Raw genomic sequence first — 26,311 nt, forward strand, 5'->3', positions numbered from 1 at the left:
AGTACAGAGAAGGGCAACAAGATTAGTGAATGGAACAAAGGGGTGCTCTTACGGAGAAAGGCTTAAGTTTTGCAAATTACAGTGTCTGGAGACTAGGCACCAGCGAGGTGATCTGATAGAGGTGTATAAAGCCTTGAATGGTTTGAGCATGCTCAATGCTGATGGGATTCTTCCTGTAGCTCAGAAAAATCATCTGAGAGGGCATAAATTCAAATTGAGGAAAGACAGATGTAGGATAGATGTGCGGAAATTTACCTTTAGCCAGCGGGTGGAGCAGACTTCCATCCCTTGTCGTGGAAGTTGATAGCCTAAATAAGTTTAAGGCTCAGCTGGACAGGTATTTTGAACGAACAGAGGGGTGAAGTGGAAGTGGGTTTTTTTTTTTTTTTTGGCTGATGCTGCATAAGCTTGCTTTCTTGCATCAAATGCCAATGCTAATGTCTGTGTAACACAATGTTTCTGATATCCCAACAGTATCTGCCTTTGATGTCTTGACTAGCACTTCAAGCTCATCAATTTTATTAACTATAATCCTAGCATTGGTGTACAATGCTAGGAGTATAGTTAAAACAGGTGCAAGTATATATATGCACCTGTTTCTACTCTTATTTACCCTGACTATGACTCCCAGCAGGCTTGGAAAACCCCATTGCCTTGCTTTCCACGCTGCTGCTCAATTGCATTTCAATAGAAGCAGTGCAAGAATCACTTTCACCTCTGCCAGCGGCAACTGTTAATCTATAAGTCCGTGTAACCCCCCCAAGCTAGCAGTTTTCCGACCCACCTAATTCTGCCTCGGTAGCATCAGCAAATATTCTTGCAACCTTTCTATTTAAGTGTATCCCATCCCTGTAGAAGCAGTCTCTCTTGTTAACAAGCACAGACCAGGCAGAGAAAAATTCTACCCCTTGAGCATTGCACAATCCTTCCAGGGCCTAATTGATCGACAAGGTTCTCATCATATACTTCCTCCTATTGTGTCTGGGCAGAATTTCAGACACTTTCAAATTCAACCCTAACTCATGACTTTTTTTCAACATCGACCGGTACTTGTAGGTGGTAGATGACTTTCATCAACTGGTGAAATACCACTTTGCTTATTGGAGTCTTGAAGTGGTGAAACCCATGTTTAGTCTCTAGAGCAAAGTTTCCAGCATACACCCCCCCTTCCCCCATACTTCTCCTTCAACCCATGCATGGTACTAAGTACTATCGGTTTTGATACCTTTTGTGTTTGGGGGTTTCATAAAAAAAAAAAAAAACTTGTTAAGTAATTCCGCCGGTCTCCTACTGTTAATATCATTAGTGCCAATGTGTACAGCAGTATCACCATTTGTGCCCTTAAAAGATGATATCTGCTTCACAACGTCATGAACCTTTGCCCCAGGCAGACATACTCTGGTCCTGTTCTACCTATCCTTTTTGCACAATATGTTTCCCATTTCCCTGACAATAGAGTCACCGAAAACAACTAGTTCCTTTGGGACCAGTGCATTCTGCCTTGGGGGTTGCCGCTGTGTTGCATGACGTTCAAGTGCAAGCTCTTGCATTGATGTGGGCAGTTGAGAGCTTAATGGGCCCCTCAATTTAAATCCTTCGAGGGCAACCACCATGTCCTTCAAGCTCTCATATAGGCCCATAACAACGCTGAGTTGGCACCTGATTTCCTCACATTCCTTACATCGCACAAACACAGACATTACCATTGGCAATCATGTCCTGTTCCTGATTGCTCCACAAGCAGTGCATTTCAAAAGGCTATCATTCATAGGACAATCGCCCCACTCAGTTCTCCCCTGAGCCACAGCACTCCCATTCGTTTGAGCATTTTGCTTTGCAACTCCGGTCTGAGTCATGATTGCTATTCAATTTCAAATAAAATTCCAATACAAAATATAACCCTAAAGCAAACCAATAAGGATAACAAACAGGCCTATTTATTGTGCAGACATATATACATAAATAAATAAATACTTTTCATTTTATTCTTTGGTTAATTTATACTCTACTGATTATGTGAACATATGCAGACATGGGAAGAGAAAATAGCAAATAAAAACAGATAAAACAGGAATGCTAAACATAAAAAAAAAATAAAATTGATACAAATAACATGTTCGGACATAAATAAAATTAAAATTAAATTATTATATATAAGGCTTCTGAACATATAAAATTAATCAAGCATTGATTAATTTATGTTCAGATACATTACTTATATTAACTATGTGTAATGGCAGTATTGGAGCTATGAGATGTGTCTCTGTCTATAGAAAAGGATTCCAAAGGTGAATTTGTACAAGAAATGTTTCAGCAAGAAATTATACATCATTAAAGTGCCAGTGAAACTTTTTATGTAACAACAAATAAAGTAATAAAATATAGGTAAAAAATCATATCTTTTTAGTTTGTTTTTATAATGCACTAAAATTTGTGACCACTACTCTCCTAAAAAATAAAACTTTAAATACTACGACTTAGCATTAGCAGAGGCATATGATGCAAGAAAGCGTGCTTATGCAGCATAAGCCAAGGTGGGGGGGGGATGCTTCGATTTCACTCCTCTGTTCGTTCCAAATACCTGTCCAACTCATTTCTTGGTAATAACACCTCCTTTATTCCATCACCAATCTCATTTTCCTTCTCTGTACTCGTATTAGAGACTTACCATATGAGAGGTGAAAGTTGGAAATAAAGTGAAAATTGTTGATCTTTCAGATTTTTACCAATCCTAGGAATTATTGGATTTTGAGGTTTTACGGTAACATATTACATATAGTATTAGCAGTAGAAAATGAAGAAAGAAATCAGCAATTGACCTATTCATTCCCTCCAATAGTTTGTCTAGTTCTTCCTTGAATTTATTTAAGCTATCAACTTCCACAAGAACAGACAAAAGTTTCTTCTGCATATGTGTGTTTTTTCCACACATCTCTTCTGCAACTATCCTTCCTCATTTTTGTACCACCTTCAATCCTCCATTCAAAGCCTTAAACACCTCATTCAGATCACCTTGCAGATGCCTAGTATTCAGATGCTGCAGTTTGCAGAACTGAAGCCTTTCTTGGTAAGAATCCCCTTTTGTTCCCTTCACCAATCTCAATTTCCTTCTCTGTACTTAACGAAACAGGCCTACGCGCTCTGGATTCATTAAGAATTTATAGTTACACACAGAGCGTACAAATAAAGAAGAAATATATGAGCTTTCGGCTATATGGTAGCCTTCATCAGAATTAAAAATACATGAATGGCAGTTGGAATGAAGATGTGCACTGCCAGGTGCGTGAGACGCGAGGTTTAATTGTTTGATGACGTGGCCAGCGCTTGTCCAATGACAGAACTACTGACTCTGTGATCGGGTTGACTTGGCAACCACTGTTCCTGTTCAAGGATTTATCCGAAGATTTTATATTTAACGATTCCAACCAGGTACGTTTTAGGTAATGGTGGGATCTGTCTACCACCACGACATCGCGGTGTGGGTCGATGTCGTGGTGGGTTGTCCAGACATGTTCGGCGATAGCTGAGTGTTCTATATCCGCTAAACGGATCGCTCTTTTGTGCTCCGAGAGACGTTTCTCGAGTCGACGTCCAGTCTCTCCAAAGTAGCAGCTAGTGCAGTCACGGCAAGAGATGCGGTAGACCAAACCGCTCTGCAGAAGGGTGGGGACAGGTGTTTTCACGTTGGAAATGAAAGAACGCAGTTTCTTGCCTGGGAGTTGGATGCACTTTATTCCGTGCGTTCTCAGGATTCTACCGATCTGTTGTGACAGGTTGGGGTAGTATGGGATGAATGCCCTCGTGGATGGCTCGTCACTGTTGGTGTTGTAGCTGGTCGTCACGATGTCACGTGTCTGTAGATCACACCTGTCGAGGACGTCAATGGGGTAGCCACACCTCGTAAGGTCTACTTTGACCCTAGTGACCTCTTTGCGTCTTTCATCAGCGGAGCTGGAGTGTGTCCAGGCGCGAGTAAGCAAGGTTCGGGCAGTGGAGAGGAGGTGGCCTCGCGCGTGTGCTGACCGGAAGTTGGTGAACTGGCCAGCACACATGGGCTTACGATAAACTGTAGTCCTCAGGTATGTGCCTTCACGTCGGACAAGTGTGTCTAAATATGGTAAGGAGTTGTTCGACTCCAGCTCAATCGTGAATTTTATGAAGGGCGATAGTGAGTTGAGGTATGATAGAAGTCGCTGACCTGAGTCTCTAGGGATGACCACGAACACATCGTCAACATAGCGACACCAAAAGGCGATGTGATCTGGTGCGTGTGCAAACGCACGTCCCTCTAACTCCTCCATCACGATGTTTGCTGTGACCGAGCTGACAGGGGAACCCATGGCCGTGCCATGTATCTGCTGGTAGACTGAGTCATTAAATATGATTCTCTGTACTTGTTCCAGCAGCTCCACATGATTCCTAAAATGAGGCCTCCAGACCTGTATACAGTACTCAAGGTGTGGGCCTGACCATCTCCTTATTCCTGATAGCATAATTCCTGTATATCATTGACAAGACCCCATGAGCTGCTCCAGCAGCCTATCTGCACTGCTCTTAAAACTTCATATATGACTGCACAATTACCCTCAGGTATTTTTCATTCTCCATTACCTGAATGTAGTATTACACAGTTGGTATGTTACTTTTGGGTTACTGTTATCCTTATGCAGTACTTTTATTTGCCAGTGTTTAACTTCAGTTGCCACCTCTCAGCCCATCTGCCCAACTTTTCTAGATCCTGTTGCAGTAACGTACTGTATTACTGCCATTAACAACCCTGCCTACCTTTGTATCATTTGCAAACTTCAACATTAAGCCCAATATATCTTCATCAATATCATTGAAAATATAGAAAACAACAATGGTCTCAACACCAAAACCTGGGGGAACTAATAACATTAGTCCATGAAGAGCAGTGTCCATTTATTACCACTCTCTGCCATTTCCCACTCAACCATCCCTTTATCCATTGTAGCAACTTACCCTTAATTCCTGGAAAGGAGCAGCAGTGCTTAGCACACGCTTCTTGATTAGACCGGGGTTCGAGCCCTTCACCACCAAATATGGAGGATGCGGAAAGGTCAGGGAATGACCACCGCATATCCCGGAGCAATATGGCATTAGCATTAGCATTAGTAGAGGCATTTGATGCAAGAAAGCAAGCTTATGCAGCATCAGCCAAAAAAAAAAAAAAAAAAAAAAAACACTTCCACTTCACCTCTCTGTTTGTTCAAAATACCTGTCCAGCTGAGCCTTAAACTTATTTAGGCTATCAACTTCCACGACAAGGGATGGAAGTCTGCTCCACCCGCTGGCTAAAGGTAAATTTCCGCACATCTATCCTACATCTGTCTTTCCTCAATTTGAATTTATGCCCTCTCAGATGATTTTTCTGAGCTACAGGAAGAATCCCATCAGCATTGAGCATGCTCAAACCATTCAAGGCTTTATACACCTCTATCAGATCACCTCGCTGGTGCCTCCAGACACTGTAATTTGCAAAACTTAAGCCTTTCTTCGTAAGAGCACCCCTTTGTTCCATTCACTAATCTTGTTGCCCTTCTCTGTACTGGTTCCAGCAGCTCTACATCCTTCTTGAAATGAGGCCTCCAGACCTGTATACAGTACTCTAGGTGTGGCCTGACCATTGCCTTATACAAGGGAATAATCACCTCCTTATCCCTGCTAGAAAAATTCCTATATATCATTGACAATACACCATGAGCTACTCTTGCAGCCCGTCTGCACTGCTCAGAGAATCATATCTGCCTGCACAACCACCCCCAGGTCCCTTTCATTCTCTACCACTATCAGTGTAGTACCACAGAGTTGATACGTTCCTCTGGGGTTGCTGTTTCCCATGCGTAGTACTTTACATTTGTCAATGTTAAACTTCATTTGCCACCTCTCAGCCCATCTGCTCAACCTTTCCAGATCCTGTTGCAGCAGCATAGTGTCAGTAGTGTCCTTGACAACCCTGCCTACCTTTGTATCGTCTGCAAACTTGGGCATTAAGCTTGATGTACCATCATCAATATCATTTATAAATACAGAAAACAATAATGGACCCAACACTGATCCCTGAGGGACTCCACTAATAGCATTAGTCAACGACGAGCAGTGTCCATTGATTACCACTCTCTGTCTTCTCCCCCTCAGCCACCCCTTTATCCACAGCAGCAATTTACCTCCAATGTCACACTGCTCCAATTTGTGCAGCAATCTTCCATGTGCAACAGTATCAAAAGCCTTTCTAAGATCCAAGTATATGATATCAAAGTTATTCCCAGCATCCAGTTCTGGCGCCTCCGTAGCCAGGTGGGAAGGAGCAGCAGTGCGTAGCACACACTTCTTGATTAGACCGGGGTTCGAGCCCGTCACCACTAAATACGGAGGATTCGGAAAGGTCAGGGAATGACCACCGCATATTCCCGGAGCAATATGGCCTTAGTTGCTAATGCTCCTAAAAACCAAAATAAATAAATAAATACATAGCATCCAGTTCCTTTGTGACTGCATCATAGTATCCAATCAAGTTGGTCAGGCAAGACTTCCCCTTAACAAAACCATACTGTGTCCGAGCTATAACTGAAGTCTTGTCTAAATAATCCTGCAGTGCTTCTTTAACTAGTGCCTCCATTAATTTTCCTGGAACAGAAGTTAAACTCACAGGTCTATAATTACTTGTGTCAGCCTTTGATCCTCCTTTGTGAATTGGGGTCACATTTGCACATCTCCAGTCTGTGGGTACCTCCCCTGAGTCCAAGGACGCTCTCATAATTATGGCTAAGGGTTTGCTTACTTCCTCTGCTGCCTTTAATATAACTGGATAGATCCCATCCACCCCAGGTGCCTTTCTTGTGTTTATCTTCAACAATTTCTCCCCCACTTTACTCTCAGTTATTACAAGATTCCCTAGCTTAATGCTAGAGTTGAATACACTTCTGGCATTCCCCTCGCTAAATAACTCCTCATGTATGAATGTCGATGCAAAATATTCATTTAGTTTGTTAGCTACCTGAGCAGGATCATCAGCAGTTGACTCATCGATATCAAGTGGAGTACTTTCGGGTAAGGGAAGCGCATAGGATGATAGGATTAATTTCCTTTTTATTTATTTTTTATTTCATTTTATTATTTTTATTTATTTATTAATTATTATTATTTATTTAATTTTTGTTTTTATCATTGTTTTGTTCGGATTTTTTTTTTTTTTTTTTTTTTTTTGGCTGGCGCAGCATAAGCCATAGGCTTTCTTGCACCATACGGCCGTTACTAATACTAATCTGATTCATCCCCTTCCTTCTAGAGTTTACATAAGTAAAGAACTCTTTGCTGTTTTTCTTTGCATCCCTTGCCAAAGATTTCTCATAATCTGCCTTCGCCTGCCTAACCTTCTTTGTAACTTGGTTACAGATCAACTTGTATCTATCATAGTCTTCTGTGTCATGTGTTAATTTGCATGTATCCCATGCATGTTTCTTCTCTGCCATATGCCTCATTAGTTCATCTGACATCCATTTAGGCCTAAACCTTGAGCAATATTTCTTAGTTGGTATGTAAAGCCTAGTAGCATTCCAAAATAAGTTCTTTGAATGCTTCCCATTTTGCATTTGCTGTTGGTAACATCATCAGTTGGTTCCACTGTGTAGAATTTAAATACTGTCTCAGTCCATCGTAGTCGCCTTTACGAAAGCAATAACCCTTCCCTTTACCCCTAATGGTAGTTACCTCTTTGAGTAAATCCCACTTCAGCACACTGTGATCACTGCCACCTAGTGGTTCATTTATCTGCAGATTCTTAATGCATGAAGAATCACTGCTGATAATCAAATCAAGAGTATTCCTCCCTCTAGTTGCCTCCCGAACATGCTGATGTAGAAAACAATCATCCATTAAATTCACAAAAGCCTTGCTAGTTTGTGAGTGACCAGCCCCCAAATTCCAGTCAATATCTGGGAAATTAAAATCCCCCATTATAAGACTCTCTGATTTACTGGCCCACTCTATTTACCTGTACAGTTTCTTATTATACTCATCAGAGTCATTAGGCCTATAGTACACTCCTCCTCTCAATTTTTATCTTCCAATGCTTATGTCACACCAAACTGTTAATACACACTATCATTTTCATAAAATTTCTCTCACTTATCTCAACACTCTCTCTCTCTCTCTCTACAGCTTCAAACACTAAATTAATTCAGTCTTAATCACTTCCCATAATTCTCTTAATCATTAATATCAATTCTCTTCACAACAGCAGTCCATAAGTCGCTAACTTAATGCTAACAATTCCAGGTAATCTCTCTTAAGTTAGAAATATAAATTTTCTTTACAACTTCAAACAATAAACCAACTCAATACTAAACATTTCCTTATTTCTTGTGTTTCGTCAACTTTGACCTTACTCTAAAATAATCTTCCACTTTATCTAAGTACCGTTGGATAGAGCACTGAAGCTGTCTCTTCAGCGCTCTATCCAACTCCTCATTTTAAGAAATTTGTAATTTTCCCAGGCAGTCCGTCGCTTTGAAGTCAGCCACTTATGGTTATACTTTAGCAGATTTATTTCACAAGATCTACAAAACTTGCCATCACTGACAGCCAGACGCCATTCATAACTCTAATTCCTGCATTTGTCCCGTATTTACTACCCATCTCGTCTTCAGGTGTCACCAATCAAAGGAATGTCCCGACAAACTCAGTCCTTTGCTGTATTTTCCTTTTGGATCCATAATTATTCACACATACTCGCCAATAGCCACTGCTGCCTGTTTCCATTGTTTTGGTGTTATTTCCCCCTGTGCTGGGAGTTGAAGCGCACCCCTCCTGCTACTAGTCATTTCTTTGTTTACCCCTCTCTCTTGTGACCGTGTCTAAATATTTTTCCTAGTGAGTGACCCATTATCTAAATAATATTCGTGACTTGTAAGGTTTCGCTGCCCCATATTGCTATATCAGAAGCTTTACTTTAAATTAATCTTACTTTTGTATAAAATATTTTACTTGTAAGATTTTACATCTTACAATTTGATGTAATGTCACTTTTGTATGTGCTGGCCAATTTACCAACTTCCGGTCAGCACACGCACGTAGCCATCTTGCCACTGCACGAACCTTGCTAACTTGTGCCTGGACCCACTCTAGATCTGTAGATGAGAGGCACGCCGAAATTGCTAAAGTCAAGGCGGATCTTGCAAAGTGTGGCTATCCCACCACACCTGTGGTGGGATAGCCACACTTTGCCATACCCTTGACAGGTGTGACCTACAGACACATGGCCACGTAGCGACCAACAGAAACATCCAAGATAATGACTCAACCGCGAACGCCTTTATCCCACACTACCCAAATCTATCACAACAGGTTTCTAGGGTCCTAAAATTACATGGGATAAAATGCATACAATTCCCAGGCAGAAAGTTACAATCCCTCATCTCTAAAGTGAAAACACCGGTTCCCACCTTACTACAAAGTGGTCTAGTCTACCACATCTCTTGCCGTGACTGTACTAGCTGCTACATTGGGTAAATTGGGAGACGGCTCGGAAAACGTCTTTCGGAACACAAAAGAGCAATCCGCGTAGCGGATGTAGAACACTCGGCCATTGCCGAACACATTTGGGCAACCCACCATGACATTGACCCACACCGCGATGTCGTGATTGTGGATAGGTCCTGCCACTATCGATGACGTGCCTGGTTGGAGTCGTTGAACATCACATGCTCCAATACCTCGGTCAACAGGATCAGTGGATGTCGTGTCCACCCTATCATCGAAACAACCATTTTGATTAATGATAAACATTGGCAACTTCCACATTCATCACAGCCACAGGCTTCAACATCCAACAATTAATCATGCAGTTCATGTACATGATTGGCAGTACATGCCCTCATATTCCACTCTTAACTGTCAGTGTGACTGAGGAAGATTAACAAAAATAACCAAAAGCTTTTTGTATGTATCTAATCTAATCTATGTATGTGTTTTTCCTATTACTACACTTGTCATAATTTATTCTGTCTCCGTTTCACTCTGTGTCCACAGTAATTCGATATTAATAATGAATCCAGAGCATACAGGCCTCTTTAATCACAGTTCTTTCCTCTTTTGCAGCACAAATAAATGACTTGGTATACAACATTTCTTGCAGTGATTGTGAGTCATCTTACTAAGGATCCACACGATTTCCACTCATTGTCCACGTAAAACAGCACACGTCCTCAGTTCGTGCAGCAGCTCAGAATTGGCCTTCCGTGCCATTAACAAAAAACATACATTTTTATTTAATGAGGCCAAAATACTTAGTGTCCAACTTAATTATATGAGACTGTTAATTGCAGAAACCATTGAAATTAAATTACATGAGAATTCTATTAATGTTCGCCTTCCATATCTAATCTCTGATTTGTGATCTTTTGTGCGCATGCGCAAAGACAAATAATCGCAGTGTTTCACGTGCATGCGTGAGGACAAATAATCTCTCTATTTAAGATTCAAGCTTGCACACTCTGTAATTTCCATTCCTGTGATCAAGACATATGGTCGAAAAGCATCATCTGCTTCAGGAAGGCAAACTGTTTTTCAAAATTTTAGTTAATTTTTGAATTGTGTTCAATTGTTTTTTTACTGTAATCATTTTGCATTAATCTTTTATTCATTTTAATTTCTGGAGAGTATCATACAGAAGTGTTCTATGTATCATATTTAGGTAAATTTCTCTTATTTGTCTACAAAGTTTGATGACAGTGAATGAAATAGTTTCAAAGTTGATGATTCACACTTTTTTTGTGGGCCTTAGACAGAATGTCAAATCTTGTTCCTAGTAGTGATGGACTTTAGGAATAGTGGATGGTTATTGGATGCTGCAGAATGTTAACACTCATTGCACTGATTATTGATAGACATCTGAGGTATCATATTCTGAGCAACTCAGCAGATTTCAAATAGTTTCTTCAAGCTTAAAGTCACACAGTTTTCTGGCTTGTTCAATTTTTTGGGCAGTTACAGGTCTTCCGCATGGTCATAGTGTGCTAAACTTTTTCTTTCCTGTTTCATTCCGTGATGCCATTTCCCAAACTTTTGACAAAATTAAATATTTCTGCAATGTTGCAAATTTGGTATTTTTCCCATTTGAAAATCATGATTAAATGAATACACCTGAAATGCACGCAGTAACAAAACATGTGCTGAATGATTAACAAACCTCTCCAAATGTATAGATGCAGGCTGAAACCCGCAATATGATAAAAGTAAATCACACTGCTATTATTGATTGCAGTTCAGTGGATTATTCTGGGAACTTTTTGGCTATGCTATGTATGCATTTGGAAAAAGGTATTGCATGCTACATTAATAATTCCTGTATAATATATGTAGGTTAATAATCCCATTTCATGTCGATTGAAGCAGGTATAATTTTTTTTTTTTTTTTGAATAACATGAAAAATATATATTAACTATACTGTTGAGTTTTGTGACTTATCCTGAATAGGTACCAGAATATAGAATAAAACTCACTCACTCATTGTTAACAATACCTTATTGCAGGGGTTCTCAAACCTTGCAGTACAGTACTGCAACTTTCTGAAATGATAAATGAATTTGGGTGATTCCCTGCCCAATAAATAAAACTAATGAGTTCATTTGGGTTAGAGTTTAGCAAGAAATAAATGTAGCACTCACTTTTAATAATTAAATTTTAATCTATATATCAGATGAAACAATGATAAAACTTAACAACTTGAGACAAAATTTAAAAAAAAATTGTGACCACTCCATTAAGGTGCTTACTACCGTTGTCACATGGAGAACAAAGCAATGTTATGTTGGTGGTTCTTATTTACTCACAGTGTGAATTTTTTTATGACAACACAAGGCACTAATACTGGATACAGAAGTGACTCTTGCTCACATTCCAGTAATGCAAGGGTTCTGAAACCATGGGTTGCAGCTTTCCCCCCATGCAATGTGAGCAAGAGTCATTCCTTTATTTAGTATTAGAAACCTTGTGTTGTCATAAAACAAAATATCTATATGTGTAAATAGGAAGTTAACCCCTGGCTTGTAGCCATGAAGGGTATTGTGTATGCCATGTGCCTTTTGTATGCAATAAAGAGTTTTTCTTCTTCTTCTTCTTCTTCTTCTTATAACACTGCTTTGTTCTTCAATGGACGTCACAACTCACGGTTTGAGAACCCCTGTCTTAATGTTATGTGAGAAAGTATTAGTACCTTGTGTTGGCATAAAAAAAAATTTATATTGTGAGTAAATAGGAACCACCAACATAATATTGTTTTGTTCTCCACGTGACAATAAGAATTTAAAAAAAAGATGCATCTTGATTTTAATGAAATTTTTTCTTCTTATAATACTGCAGATTATGATGGAAGAGTTGAGTACTTTAGCAACAGGCTTTGAAGTGGATGGAGGTCAGCTGAGATATCAATTGTATATATGGCTTGAAAGGAGTGTTGCTGCTCTAAGAGATCTCTGTAATTATGGGAAAAGTAGTTTTAATATTAATACTGGAACAGGTCAGCATACTTTTTTTGCTCTTATTTCAAATATTCTTTTCAAATAATTTGAATCCCCAATTCATATATGACTAATTATTAAGAAGCTTTCGGACTTAAATTGCCTTCCTTGTCTGGGTAATTGTGTTTTTTTGGAAATTCACAAGTTACATAGAAAAATAAAGGAAACTGCCATTCCATATTTCATTAAGATAAAAATTATTATAGAAAACACATTTTGCTTTTGTTTCTGATTTCCTGATGAATTGTAATTTTTTTGAACATTTTATTGACATACTTTTGAAGATAGTAATGCAGACTTCTAGTAATTTTTTATATTTACTCAGAAATAAACTGCATATATCCAGGTTGCCCATCCTCTCATTTATTCATACAATGAAACAACTGATGATAACTCACTGTACTGAGAATCTTGATTACTTTTGTAATCACAAAAGTAATCAAGATCATAATATATACACAAGATCAAAATATAAGCACTGTGAAAGCAAAAATAAGAGTAGGAGTGTGTTATAGGCCTAATGACTTGAATGATTACAATGAACAGTTGTACAGAGAAATAGAGTGGGCTAGTAAATCAGAATGTCTTATAATGGGGGATTTTAACTTCCCAGATATTGACTGGAACTTGTGGGTTGGTCACTCACACACTAGTAAGATTTTTGTGGATTTATTCGATGATTGTTTTCTGCAGCAGCATGTTCGAAAGGCAACCAGACAGGGTAATACTCTTGATCTGGTTATCAGCAGTGATCATTCGTGTATTAAGAATTTATAGATGAAGGAACCATTAGGTAGCAGTGATCACAGTGTACTGATGTGTAATTTACTTAAAGATATAATTACCATCAGGGGTAAAGGAAATGGTTTTTCCTTCCATAAAGGTGAGTACAGCGGCCTTAGACAGTTTTTAAATTCTGTACAGTGGGATCAACTGACAATGTCACCAACAGTAAATTCAAAGTGGGAAGCATTCAAGAAATTAATCGTGGAAGCTACTAAAATTTTCATACCTATTAAGAAATATCGTTCAAGGTTTAGGCCTAAATGGTTATCAAATGAACTAATGAGACTCGTGACAGAGAAGAAAAATGCATGGGATGCATATAAATTATCAAGCAACTCAGAAGCCTATGGCAGATATAAGCTAGTCTGTAATCAGGTCACAAACGAGGTTAGGGCTGGAGAAGACAGATTACGAGAAATCTTTGGCAAAAGATGCTAAGAAAAACAGCAAGGATTTCTTTATTTATATAAACTCTAAAAGGAAGGGGAAGAATCTGATTGGTTCACTTGATATTGATGTTTTGACTATTGATGATCCTGCTCAGATAGCAAACAAACTGAATGAGTATTTTGCATCTACATTCACACATGAGGAGTTAAGGTTTGAAAATGGCAGAAGGTTATCAAATTGTAGCAGGGTGCTTAATGATTTTGTAATAAGTGAAAGCAAAGTGGAGGAGAAATTGTTGAAGTTAAACATAAGAAAAGCAGCTGGGGGTCGATGGGATCTATCCAGTTATATTAAAGGAGGCGGCAAAGCAACTAAGCAAACCCTTAGCCATAATTATGAGAGTATCCTTGGACTCAGGGGAGGTCCCCATGGACTGGAGATGTGCAAATGTATCCCCAATTCACAAAGGGGGATCGAAGGGTGACAGGAGTAATTACAGACCAGTTAGTTCTGTTCTGGGTAAAATAATGGAGTCACTGGTTAAAGATGCATTGCAGGATCATCTAGACAAGACTGCAGCAATAATTCGGACACAGCATGGGTTTGTTAAGGGAAAGTCTTGTCTGACAAATTTGATAGGATATTATGATGTGGTTACAAAGGAACTGGATGCAAAAAATAATTTTGATATCATATATTTGGATTTCAGGAAAGCTTTTGATACTGTTGCACCTGGAAGACTATTGTACAAATTGGACAGAATGGTATTAAGGGTAAGTTGCTACAGTGGATAAAAGGATGGTTGAGTGGGAGAAGACAGAGGGTGGTAATTAATGGGTGCTGCTCTTCGTGGACTAATGTTATTAGTGGAGTCCCACAGGGTTCGGTGTTGGGTCCTCTGTTGTTTAGTATATTTATCAGTGATATTGATGAAGGTATATCAGGCTTAGTGTCGAAGTTTACAGATGATACAAAGGTTGGCAGGGTTGTTAATGACAGTAATGGCAGTGTGCTACTGCAACACGATCTAGATAATTTCGGCAGATGGGCTAAGAAGTGGCAACTGAAGTTTAACCTTGACAAATGCAAAGTACTGCATATAGGTAGAAGTAACCCCCAGAGAAACGTACCAACTGTGTGGTACTACACTTAAGGTGGTAGAAAATGAAAAAGACCTGGGAGTAATTGTGCAGTCATATATGAAGTTTTCTGATATATGACTCTCATTTATTCATACAATGAAACAACTGATGATAACTCACTGTACTGAGAATCTTGGTTACTTTTGTAATCACAAAAGTAATCAAGATCATAATATATACACAAGATCAAAATATAAGCACTGTGAAAGCAAAAATAAGAGCAGACAGGCCGCCAGGGCAGGTCATGGGGTTTTGTCAATGATATATAGGAATTTTGCTAGCAGGGAAAAAGAGGTGATTGTCCCTCTGTATAAGGCAATGGTTAGGCCACGCCTTGAGTACTGTGTACAGGTCTGTAGGTCTCATTTTAGGAAGGATGTAGATTTGCTTGAGCGGGTATAGCGAAGGGCAACAAGATTAGTGAGGGGAATGAAGGGATCCTCTTACCAAGAGAGGCCTAAGTTCTGCCAATTGCAGTGGTTGCGCATTGATCTGATTGAGGCACCTGCACGGTAATCTGATTGAGGTGTATAAGGCCTTGAATGGGTTGAGCATGCTGAATTCTGATGGGATCCTTCCACTTTGTTCAGATTACGAACCTAAGGGGGTATTAATTCAAATTAAGAAAAGACAAATGTAGAATAGAAGTGCGGAAATTTGCCTTTAGCCAGCAGGTGGTTAATTGCTGGAACAAACTTCCATCTGTCGTTGTGGAAGTTGATAGGTTAAATAAATTTAAGGAGTAACTGGACAGGCATTTGGAGGGAATAGTGTTATTTTATTTTTTCTTTTTTATTTGGCTGATGCTGCATAAGCTCATACACTTGCTTTCTTGCATCACATGCCACTACTACTACTACACTGTACAGTATTGTAAAGGTAAATATTTTAATTTTGTGGCTGTTATAAAATAATATATCAAGTAGAATTTGAGCATTCTCAAATTAATACATATTGCTTGTATCTGTTAGTTCAAACATTTTAAGAAGAAAAGTGTCATTCTTAAATGTCAAATGTTTAGGGAAGGCTACAGCTGCTATTGCAAATGCAGCATCGTGCTATCCTGAAATTTTAAAGCGAATTTTAAAAGAAATAAATTTTTAAGTCTCAAACAAGTTTTCTGTATGGACGAAATCAGTTTATTTTGAAAAAAAAAAATGCCTCATGGAGCATGTCTTGCCCAAGAGGAAAAGACTATGCCAGGATTTAAGAAATCTAGAGTTCACTTAATTCTTGTGGTAGGAGGGAATGCTGCAGGAGATTTTAAACTTAGACCATTGCTAGTTCATCACTCCCAGAACCTAAGGGCATTAAAGGGCTACCCAAGTCATGATTGTCTTCTTTGGAAAGCATTTAAGAAAGCTTTTACAGTTTTTCAAGAATGGTTTGTGGATTATTTTTGTCCATCTATTAGTAAATATCAGACTGAAAATAACCATGTACATAAAGTATTGCTAGTCTTAGATATTGCTCCAGGACATAGAGGAAGTCTAAAATATTTGTCTCAAAGAAAATTTAATGTTGTTTTCATACCACCAAAATCATGTGCACTGTTACAACTTATGGATCATGGTGTCTCTGCAAATTTCAAGCACTGTTATCATAAACAACAGATTTTCCAGAACAATTAGTGAAACAGAGTGTGAAGGGGATGCTGTTTGTAAAACAGTTTTAGAAGCAATTCAACACCCTTAAAGCCACAAGTATCACTAAAGAAATTGTCTAATGTATTCAGCAAAGGGCATAGTGTTATGTGCATTAAACAATAGCTTCTTATTTTTATTTACCACATTTCATTTTCATGGCAGGATGGGTATGAACACTTTCCAACCACTGGACATCCTGTAAGTTTTTTTAAAACAATAATCAAAATGAAACAGCACATCACTGTATAGAAGTAAAACATTTAATTAACTTTACAATCAGATTGAATGATAATAAACTATGTGTTACATACCACTACTTTGGACCTCATCAGTAGAATGAGAAAATTAGAATATATATCCTGTTACATTTTTGCTTTTTTGAAGTTACATAGTATATAAAATTTGCTTATAGATTGAGAAATTTACAACACTCTTAGAACTGTGAAGCTACACTGAATCAACTCAATGAATGATTAGAAATTCTTAACTGGGCATTTCTTGGTTGGCTTGAGTTGTCTTTGGTTGGAAGATCACGTGGTGATAACAGTTCTGGTCATGTTGGGGGGAGGGAATATAGAGGGAATGGGAGCTTGTTTTCTGTATACTAAGTCTACTTTTCAGATTGGAAGGGTTCAGATGCAGCCCAATTGTGGCTAGTTTTACAGTTTCATTATCTATGTGGAGGCTTATTGGTTAATATCAAAAATCTGATGAGGATGATCAGAACTCACATAGAACTTCAAATTGTCTGCATGAGAAACAAAGTTAGAATTGCGTGCTGGGAAAGGTTCTAAAACTGCTGCAAACAGGATAGTTGAAAGCACATGCCCCTACACGATGCCTCTTGTGATGTTGAAAGTTATCTGAAAGTTGTTGAGAGTAACAGACAGATGTGTGGAAAGTAGGATTGACTTCATATCTGAGCTCTTCGCCAGCAGCCTCCAAGTATCGATGGCTGCTGATTTTTTAGGACCTAATTATCAGGGGGACATTCTTGATTGTCCCCCTGATAATTCCTACTTTTATAAAAATGAGGTTGTGGAGCATAAATTAAAGGCAGTGGGTTTATAGTATATGGTGATAAAGAAGTTGTTACTGTTCATGATAAATATATCGGGAAGAGGATGGCCTTATCTTCTTCCAATTCCAGAGAAATATGTTGGAACCTTGTGAGTTGAGATGGGAATGAAAATTATCTAAATACCAGAGCCAGGTGTGTGTGTGTAATAGAGCAAAATCTGCTATGAATGCCTCCACTAGTAAGGGGAACAAGGCATTATCTATCCTAAAGCCCTCCTTTTGGTTGTCTTTCATAGTTCATAGTCAAAAACATAAACCTCTTTTAGTTGTCTGTCATACACAGTTAGTAATAGATGCCACATATTTTCTGATTAGGTGTGATCAGGAAAGATGTGGCTATCTTTCCTATCATGAGACATCATCATTTATTAAGTATTTCTATTGTGTGGGAGTTTAATTTACTAAATGTAATATTGTTTGCACAGTAAAATTCATTATGAATAACTATAATATCCTTCTCGTAACACATGAATTACAATTAAAATTATCTGCTTTTTTTTTTAAACAAGCTGCATAGATTTTCTTATCATGGTTTGTCACTAAATGATAAAACAAGATAAGTTGAAAAAATCTAAATCATTAAAAGATGGAATACTCTGCTTTTGTAATCATTTTCAGTTATTGATTAAAAGTGAAGGTATGCATGGAGAAGGTTTAACCAAGTAGGAAGCACATATTGAGTGCAGCAAGTTACATTCTAATGTAACCTAGATTAGATTTTTGCCTTTTTTTTTTTTAATTTAAAAAAAATAATAAAAAGTATTTTTATCTTAAATATTTTTATGTTAAATAACTAACTTTTTATATAAAGATTGTACAATATATGAATAGAAAATTGCCCTTGTACCTCAAAACATCCATATCACCACCAGTACCATAGTAGTAGTATGGCAAACGATGCAATAAAACAAGCTTATATAGCATCAGCCAAAAAAAAAAAAAAATCATCCGTCCATACCCTCCAAGAATTTGTCTAGTCCGCCCTTGAATTTATTCAGCCCATACACTTCCACAACAAAGATGGAAGCCTGTTCCAACAATCAGCCATCGAGTGGCTGAAGGCCAACTTCCACACTTCTATCCAGCAACCATCCTTCCTCAACCTGAATTTATGCACACTCGTGTGTAGTTTCAGCAAGGGGAAGAATACAATTAACATTCAGCTTACTCAATCTAAACCAAGTCTTTAAAAACCTCAGTCAGATATCCCTGCAGTTGCCTGGTTTCGAGATGCTGCAATTTCCAGAAATGAAGCCTTTCCGGGTAAGAGCACCCTTTTGTTTCCTTCGCCAATCTGGCAGCCCTTCTCTGCACCTGTTTCATCAGATCTACATCCTTCCTAAAGTGAGACCTCCAGACCTGTATACAGTACTCAAGAAGCGGCCTTATACAAAGAGATAATCACTTCCTTATCCCTGCCAGCAAAGTCTCAGTATATCATTGACAAAACCCCATGAGCTGTTCTGGCGGCATGTCTGCACTGCTCAGAGAATTTCATGTCTGACTGCACAATTACCCCCAAGTCTCTTTCATTCTCCACTAGCCTGAGTGTAGTACCACTCAGTTGATAAATTGCTCTGGGGTTACTGCTACCCATGGGCAGTACTTTGCAGTTGTCAATGTTAAACTCCAACTGCCATTTCTCAGCCCATCAACCCAATTTTCCTAGATCTTGTTGAGTAGCTCACCCTGATAACTGTCACTAACCTTGCCAGCCTTTGTATCTTCTGCACACTTAGACATTAATCCTTATAGCTTCATCAGTATCATTTATAAATATTGAAAACAACAACAGGTGCAGCACTGAACCCTGAGGATCGCCACTAATGAGATTAGTCCATGAAGAGTAGTGTCCATTGATAACCACTGTCTTTTTCTTCTCAATCATTCCTTTATCCATAACAGTAACTTTCCCTTAATGCCATATTTCTCCAGTTTGTACAGCAGTCAATGTACAACTGTATTAAAAGCCTTCCTGATATCCAAGTATATGATGTCCAAATTATTTTTTGCATCTAGTTCCTCGGTCACTGCATCATAGTAACCTATCAGGTTAGTTAGATAAGACCACCTCTTGACAAATCCATGTTGTGATTGCAGTAAAATTTATGCCTGTCCAAATGTTGCTGCATTACTTTAACCAGTGATTCCATTATTTTCTCTGGAATGGAGATTAAGCTAACAGGTCTTATTACTCATATAGACTTTTGATCCCCATTTATCAATTGGGGACATAATTGCACTTCTCCAGCCCATAGGGACCCCCCCCCCTATATCTAAGGATGCTCTCATAATTATGGCTAAGGGTTTCCTTATCTCCTTTGCTGCCTCCATTAATATAATTTTATAGATTCCATCTTCCCCAGATGCCTTTTTTTTATGTCCATCGTCAACAATTTCTTCTCCACTTTCATTTCAATTATAACAAAGTTATTTAGCTGCTCATTAGAGTTTGATAAACTTCTGGCATCTCCTTCCTTAAAGAACTCATGTGTGAATATAAATGCAAAATACAAATTGAATTTGTCTGAGCAAGGTCATCAACATTTAACCCATAGACATCAACTGGCCTAATGTGATTCAACCTCTTCCTTCTACTGTGTGACATCAGCATAGAATTTTTTTTTCTTTGCAAAAGAATGCTCATAATCTACCTTAGCTTGCCTAACCTCCTTTGTGACTTGATTACAGACTAAGCTATATATACTATAGGTTTCTGCATCACCTGGTAATTTATATTCATCCCATGCACTTTTTTTCTCTATCATAAGTCTCAATAGTTCATCTGACATCCATTGAGGTCTAAGCCCTGAACAGTATTTCTCTGTTGGTATGAAAGAATGATAGCTTCTTTGATTACTTGCCTGAATACTTCCCATGTGGAATTTGCTGTTGGTAACATCATCAGTTCTCACATTGCACACAATTTAAAAACTGTCTGAGACCTTTGTAGTCACACTTGCAAAAGCCTTTATCTTTACCCATGACAGTAGTTATGTCTTTAATTGAATTCCACATTGGTATACTGTGATCTCTGCCACCCAGTGGGTCTTTTACCTGTAGATACTTAATGCATGAAGAATCACTGCTTATACCCAGTCAAGAGTATTGCTTCCTCATGTTGCCTCTCTAGCATGCTGCTGTAGAAAACAATTATCCAAGAATCCACAAAAGTCTTGCTAGTGTGTGTGTGTGTGGGTAACCAACCCACAAATTCCAGTCACCTGGAAGCTCACTGGACTAGCCAGGTGTGTAAAGTGCCTGCCTGGCAACCCAAAGGTCGTGGGTTCAAATCCCGCCTCGGGCTTGGATCAGTGTAAAATGCAAAAACTTTGGGGTGTACATTATGGCCATAGAAGCCGATGCACCAACAACTATCAAAAAAAAAAAAGAAAAGAAAAGAAAAAGAAAAAAAAAAAGTCGCCTGGAAAGCTAAAATCCGCCATTATGAGACATTCTGATTTGCTTGCCCACTCTGTTTCCACTGTATAGTCGTTTGGTGTACTCATCACAGTCATTAGGCCTATAACGCACTCCTACTCTCAGTTTTGTTTTCCTAGTGTGTATATCACACAAAACTGACTCAACATGTTAATGGTCACCCATATCAACTTGATGTACTACCTCAGATTGTCCTTTCTGCCCTTCTTGTATACATTGTACTCCCCATATTCAAATTCAGCATCACTTATATCTGAGTGACACTGCATCTCCACTATTCCAACAATGTCTGCATTTGATGACTTAATCAGTACTTCAAATTCATCAACATTTATTTACAATGCTCCTAGCCTTAGTGTACATGCAAGTATATATGCATGTATTCTTACTCTTAGTTAGCATAACACAGCCCTTTGTATTAATTTGTTCCATGATGACTCCAGCAGGGACCAAAATTCCAGACACCTTGCTTTTCAGGCTGCTGCATGTACCGATAGTAGCAATACAAGGATCACTTTCACCTCTGCCTGCAGCCTAGTTAAACTATTAGTCTGTGTGTGTCCCCCCCCCCTCCCAAGTTAGCAGTTTTCCAGCCCATCTAGCACTGCCTTGATAGCATCAGCAAATATTTTTGCAGCCCTTCTATTCAATTGTATCCCATCCCTGTAAAAACAGTCTCCCCTGTTAACAAGCACAGCTATTCTGAGAAAAATTCTACCCTATGAGCCCTGCACATTCTTTCTGGGGCCAGATTAAAAGGCCATCAACGTATACTCCCTCCTGTTGTGTCTGGGCAGACAATTTCAAATTCGATCCTAACTTTTGAATTTTTTCCAAGTGTTGCCCTCTAGTTGTTAAGTAAGACCGCCTACTTAATAGTAAGCCCTCAGATAAGCCCTCTTAATATCTTTAGTGCCAACATGTAGAACAATATCACCTTTTGTGCCTTTAAAAGATGATATCTGCTCTACAGCATCGTCTACTTTTGCTTTAGCAGACTTACCCTGGTCCTGTTCCGGTGCGTGAGATCCTAGTCAGAATACAGGCAATTAAAATTTACAGCATTTTCTTATAGCAATTTTATGATTAATGATTCTTCAGCATGGAGATGGTGATTGGACAGAAATTCAACTAAAATAATGACTTTGTTAATTAATGTTTTATGATTCCTCAAAAGTGTATTCTGTTGTGTTGATATGATCAGATCCTGGTAATGTAGAGGAGTCATATTATTAGCATTATATCCTTCTTGACATGAAATTAAATACACTATATTATTTAATTGATCATCAGAACATTAGCATTAGCATTAGTAGAGGCATTTGATGCAAGAAAGCAAGCTTATGCAGCATCAGCCAAAAAAAAAAACCCACTTCCACTTCACCCCTCTGTTCGTTCAAAATACCTGTCCAGCTGAGCCTTAAACTTATTTAGGCTATCAACTTCCATGACAAGGGATGGAAGTCTGTTCCACCAACCAACCACCTGCTGGCTAAAGGCAAATTTCCACACGTCTATCCTACATCTGTCTTTCCTCAATTTGAATTTATGCCCTCTCAGGTGATTATTCTGAGCAAGAGGAAGAATCCAATCAGCATTGAGCATGCTCAAACCATTCAAGGCTTTATACAACTTGCTGGTGCCTAGTCTCCAGACACTGTAATTTGCAAAACTTAAGACTTTCTTCATAAGAGCACCTCTTTGTTCCATTCACCAATCTTGTTGCCCTTCTCTGTACTCGTTCCAGCAGCTCTACATCCTTCTTGAAATGAGGCCTCCAGGCCTGTATATAGTACTCTAGGTGTGGCCTGACCATTGCCTTATGCAAGGGAATAATCACCTCCTTATCCCTGCTAGAAAAATTCCTATATATCGTTGACAATACACCATGAGCTACTCTTGCAGCCCGTCTGCACTGCTAAGAGAACTTCATATCTGCCTGCACAACCACCCCAAGGTCCCTTTCATTCTCTACCACTGTCAGTGTAGTACCACAGAGTTCATACGTTGCTCTGGGGTTACTGTTACCCATATGTAGTACTTTACATTTGTCAATGTTAAACTTCATTTGCCACCTCTCAGCCCATCTGTTCAACCTTTCCAGATCCTGTTGCAGCAGCATAGCGTCAGTAGTGTCCTTAATGACCCTGCCAACCTTTGTATCATCTGCAAACTTAGACATTAAACTTGATATCCCATCATCAATATCATTCATAAACACCGAAAACAACAACGGACCCAACACTGAACCCTGAGGAACTCCACTAATAACATTAGTACACGTTGAGCAGTGTCCATTGATTACCACTCTCTGTCTTCTGCCACTCAACCATCCCCTTATCCATAGCAGCAATTTGCCTCCAATGCCACACTGCTCCAATTTGTGCAGCAGTCTTCCATGTGCAACAGTATCAAAAGCCTTTCTAAGATCCAAATATATAATATCAAAGTTATTCCCTGCATCCAGTTCTTTCGTGACTACATCATAGTATCCAATCAAATTGGTCAGGCAAGACCTGCCCTTAACAAAACCATGCTGCGTCTGAGCTATAACTGAATTCTTGTCTAGATGATCCTGCAGTGCTTCTTTAACCAGTGCCTCCATTAATTTTCCAGAAGCAGAAGTTAAACTCACAGGTCTATAATTACTTTTGTCAGCCTTTGATCCTCCTTTATGAATTGGGGTCACATTTGCACATCTCCAGTCCATGGGTCACATTTGCACATCTCCAGTTCACCTCCCCTGAGTCTAAGAAAGCTCTCATAATTATGGCTAAGGGTTTGCTTACTTCCTTTGCTGACTCCTTTAATATAACTGGATAGATCCCATCCACCCCGGGTGCCTTTCTTGTGTATCTTCAACAGTTTCTCCTCCACTTTACTCCCAGTTATTTCAAGATTCTGTAGCTTACTGCTAGAGTTGAATACACCTCTGGCATTCCCCTCGCTGAATAACTCCTCATGTGTGAATGTCGATGCAAAATATTCATTTAGTTTGTTAGCTACCTGTGCAGGATCATCAACAGTTGACCCATCGATATCAAGTGGACCAATCTGATTCATCCCCTTCCTTCTAGAGTTTACGTAAGTAAAGAACTCTTTGCTGTTTTTCTTTGCATCCCTTGCTAAGATTTCTTGTAATCTGCCTTCGCCTGCCTAACCTCCTTTGTAACTTGGTTACAGATCAACTTGTATCTATCATAGGCTTCTGTGTCACGTGTTAATTTGTATGTATTCCATGCATTTTTATTCTCTACTATATGTCTCACTAGTTCATCTGACATCCACTTAGGCCTAAACTTTGAACAATATTTCTTAGTTGGTATGTAAAGCGTAGTAGCTTCCAAGATTAATTCTTTGAATGCTTCCCATTTTAAATTTGCTGTTGGTCACATCATCAGTTGGTCCCACTGTATAGAATTTAAATACTGTCTCAGTACATCGTAGTCGCCTTTACGAAAGCAATAATGCTTCTGTTTACCCATAATGGTAGTTACCTCTTTGAGTAAATCTCACTTCAGCACACTTTGATCACTGCCACCTAGTGGTTCATTTATCTGCAGATTCTTAATGCACGAAGAATCACTCCTGATAATCAAATCAAGAGTATTACTCCCTCTAGTTGCCTCCCAGACATGCTGAGGTAGAAAACAATCATCCAATAAATCCACAAAAGCCTTTCTAGTGTGTGAGTGACCAGCCCCCAAATTCCAGTCAATATCTGGGAAATTAAAATCCCCCATTATAAGACTCTCTGGTTTACTGGCCCACTCCATTTCCCTGTACAGTTTCTTATTATACTCATCAGAGTCATTAGGCCTATAGCACACTCCTACTCTCAATTTTGATCTTCCAATGGGCACCTCTGTAGCCAGGTGGGAAGGAGTGGCAGTGCGTAGCACACGCTTCTTGATTAGACCGGGGTTCGAGCCCGTCACCACCCAATACGGAGGATGCGGAAAGATCAGGGAATGACCACCACATATCCCGGAGCAATATGGCCTTAGTTGCTAATGCTCCTAAAAACCAAATAACTAACTAACTAACTGATCTCCCAATGCTTATGTCACACCAAACTGACTCGACACTGCACTGTCCAGCGATGTCGACTGGCTTCTCACTTCCTTGGATTTTATGTATTTCTTAATTAATAGCATAACCCCTCCTCCCTTCCTATCCTGTCTATCCTTTCTGTAGACATTGTACTCCCCAAATTCCAGTTCTGCATTCCTTATATCTGTGTGACACCATGTCTCTGAAATACCAACAATATCTGCCTTTGATGTTTTGAGCACTAATTCAAATTCATCAAATTTTTTACTAAACTCGTAGCATTGGTGTACATGCAAGTATACGTGCACCTGTTCTTTTTCTTAGCTACCCTAACACAACCCATGTGTTTACTTGTACCCCAATGATTCCAGCAGTCTCTGAAATATCCTGCATCTTATTTTCCAGGCTGCTGCTCATTCCAATAGAAGCAGTGCTAGAATCACTTTCACCTCTGCCAGTGGCTACTGTTAATCTATTAGTGTTTGTATCCCCCCAGTCTAGCAGTTTTCCGACCCACCTAACACTGCCTCGATAGCATCAGCAAACATTCTTGCACCCTTTCTATTTAAGTGTAACCCATCCCTGTAGAAGCAGTCTCTCCTGTTAACAAGTACAGACCAGGCTGAAAAAAATTCTACCCCTTGAGCCTTGCACAATCTTTCCAGGGCCGAATTGATCGACAAGGCTCTCATCATGTACTCCCTCCTATCGTGTCTGGGCAGAATTGCAGACACTTTCAAATTCAACCCTAATTCACGGCTTTTGTTCAACAGTGACCTGTACTTGTTAAATAATTCCGCTGGTCTCCTACTCTTAATATCATTAGTGCCAACGTGTACAACTATATCACCTGTTGTGCCCTTAAATGATGATATCCGCTCTACAACGTCATCAACCATTGCCCCTGGCAGATATACCCTGGTCCTGTTCCACCTATCCTTTTTTCAAAGCATGTTTCCCATTTCCCTGACAATAGAGTCACCAACAACTACTAGTTCCTTTGGAACCAGTGCATTCGGCCTTGGGGGCTGCCGCTGTGTTGCGTGATGACCAAGTGCAAGCTCTGGCATTGGTGTGGGCAGCTGAGAGCTTGAAGGGTCCCTCACTTTGAATCCTTCGAGGACATCCACCCTGTCCTTCAAGCTCTCATATATGCCCATAACAATGCTGAATTGTCGCCTGATTTCCTTACACTCCTTGCATCGTGCGCGCACACACAAAGACATCCCCCAT

The 26,311-nt window shown here is 39.2% G+C and overlaps 1 protein-coding gene across 3 annotated transcripts in view; it reads left to right on the forward strand.

Moving 5' to 3' along the window:
- The window catches only part of Rbcn-3A (rabconnectin-3 alpha), a 980,796-nt gene that overhangs the window by 602,182 nt on the left and 352,303 nt on the right, over positions 1–26,311 (forward strand). For all 3 annotated transcript variants that reach the window (XR_016547873.1, XM_090388469.1, XM_090388476.1), the window contains exon 37: positions 12,383–12,539. Coding sequence is in view for 2 of the 3 variants with exons in the window: in XM_090388469.1 (XP_090244595.1) it covers positions 12,383–12,539 (157 nt within the window). In the remaining variant the exon portion in view is untranslated. The remainder of the gene's footprint in view (positions 1–12,382; positions 12,540–26,311) is intronic.

Source organism: Mastigoproctus giganteus, chromosome 2 (genome assembly GCF_048544385.1).
Source record: "Mastigoproctus giganteus isolate SK-2022 chromosome 2, ASM4854438v1, whole genome shotgun sequence".
Lineage (NCBI taxonomy): Eukaryota > Metazoa > Arthropoda > Arachnida > Uropygi > Thelyphonidae > Mastigoproctus > Mastigoproctus giganteus.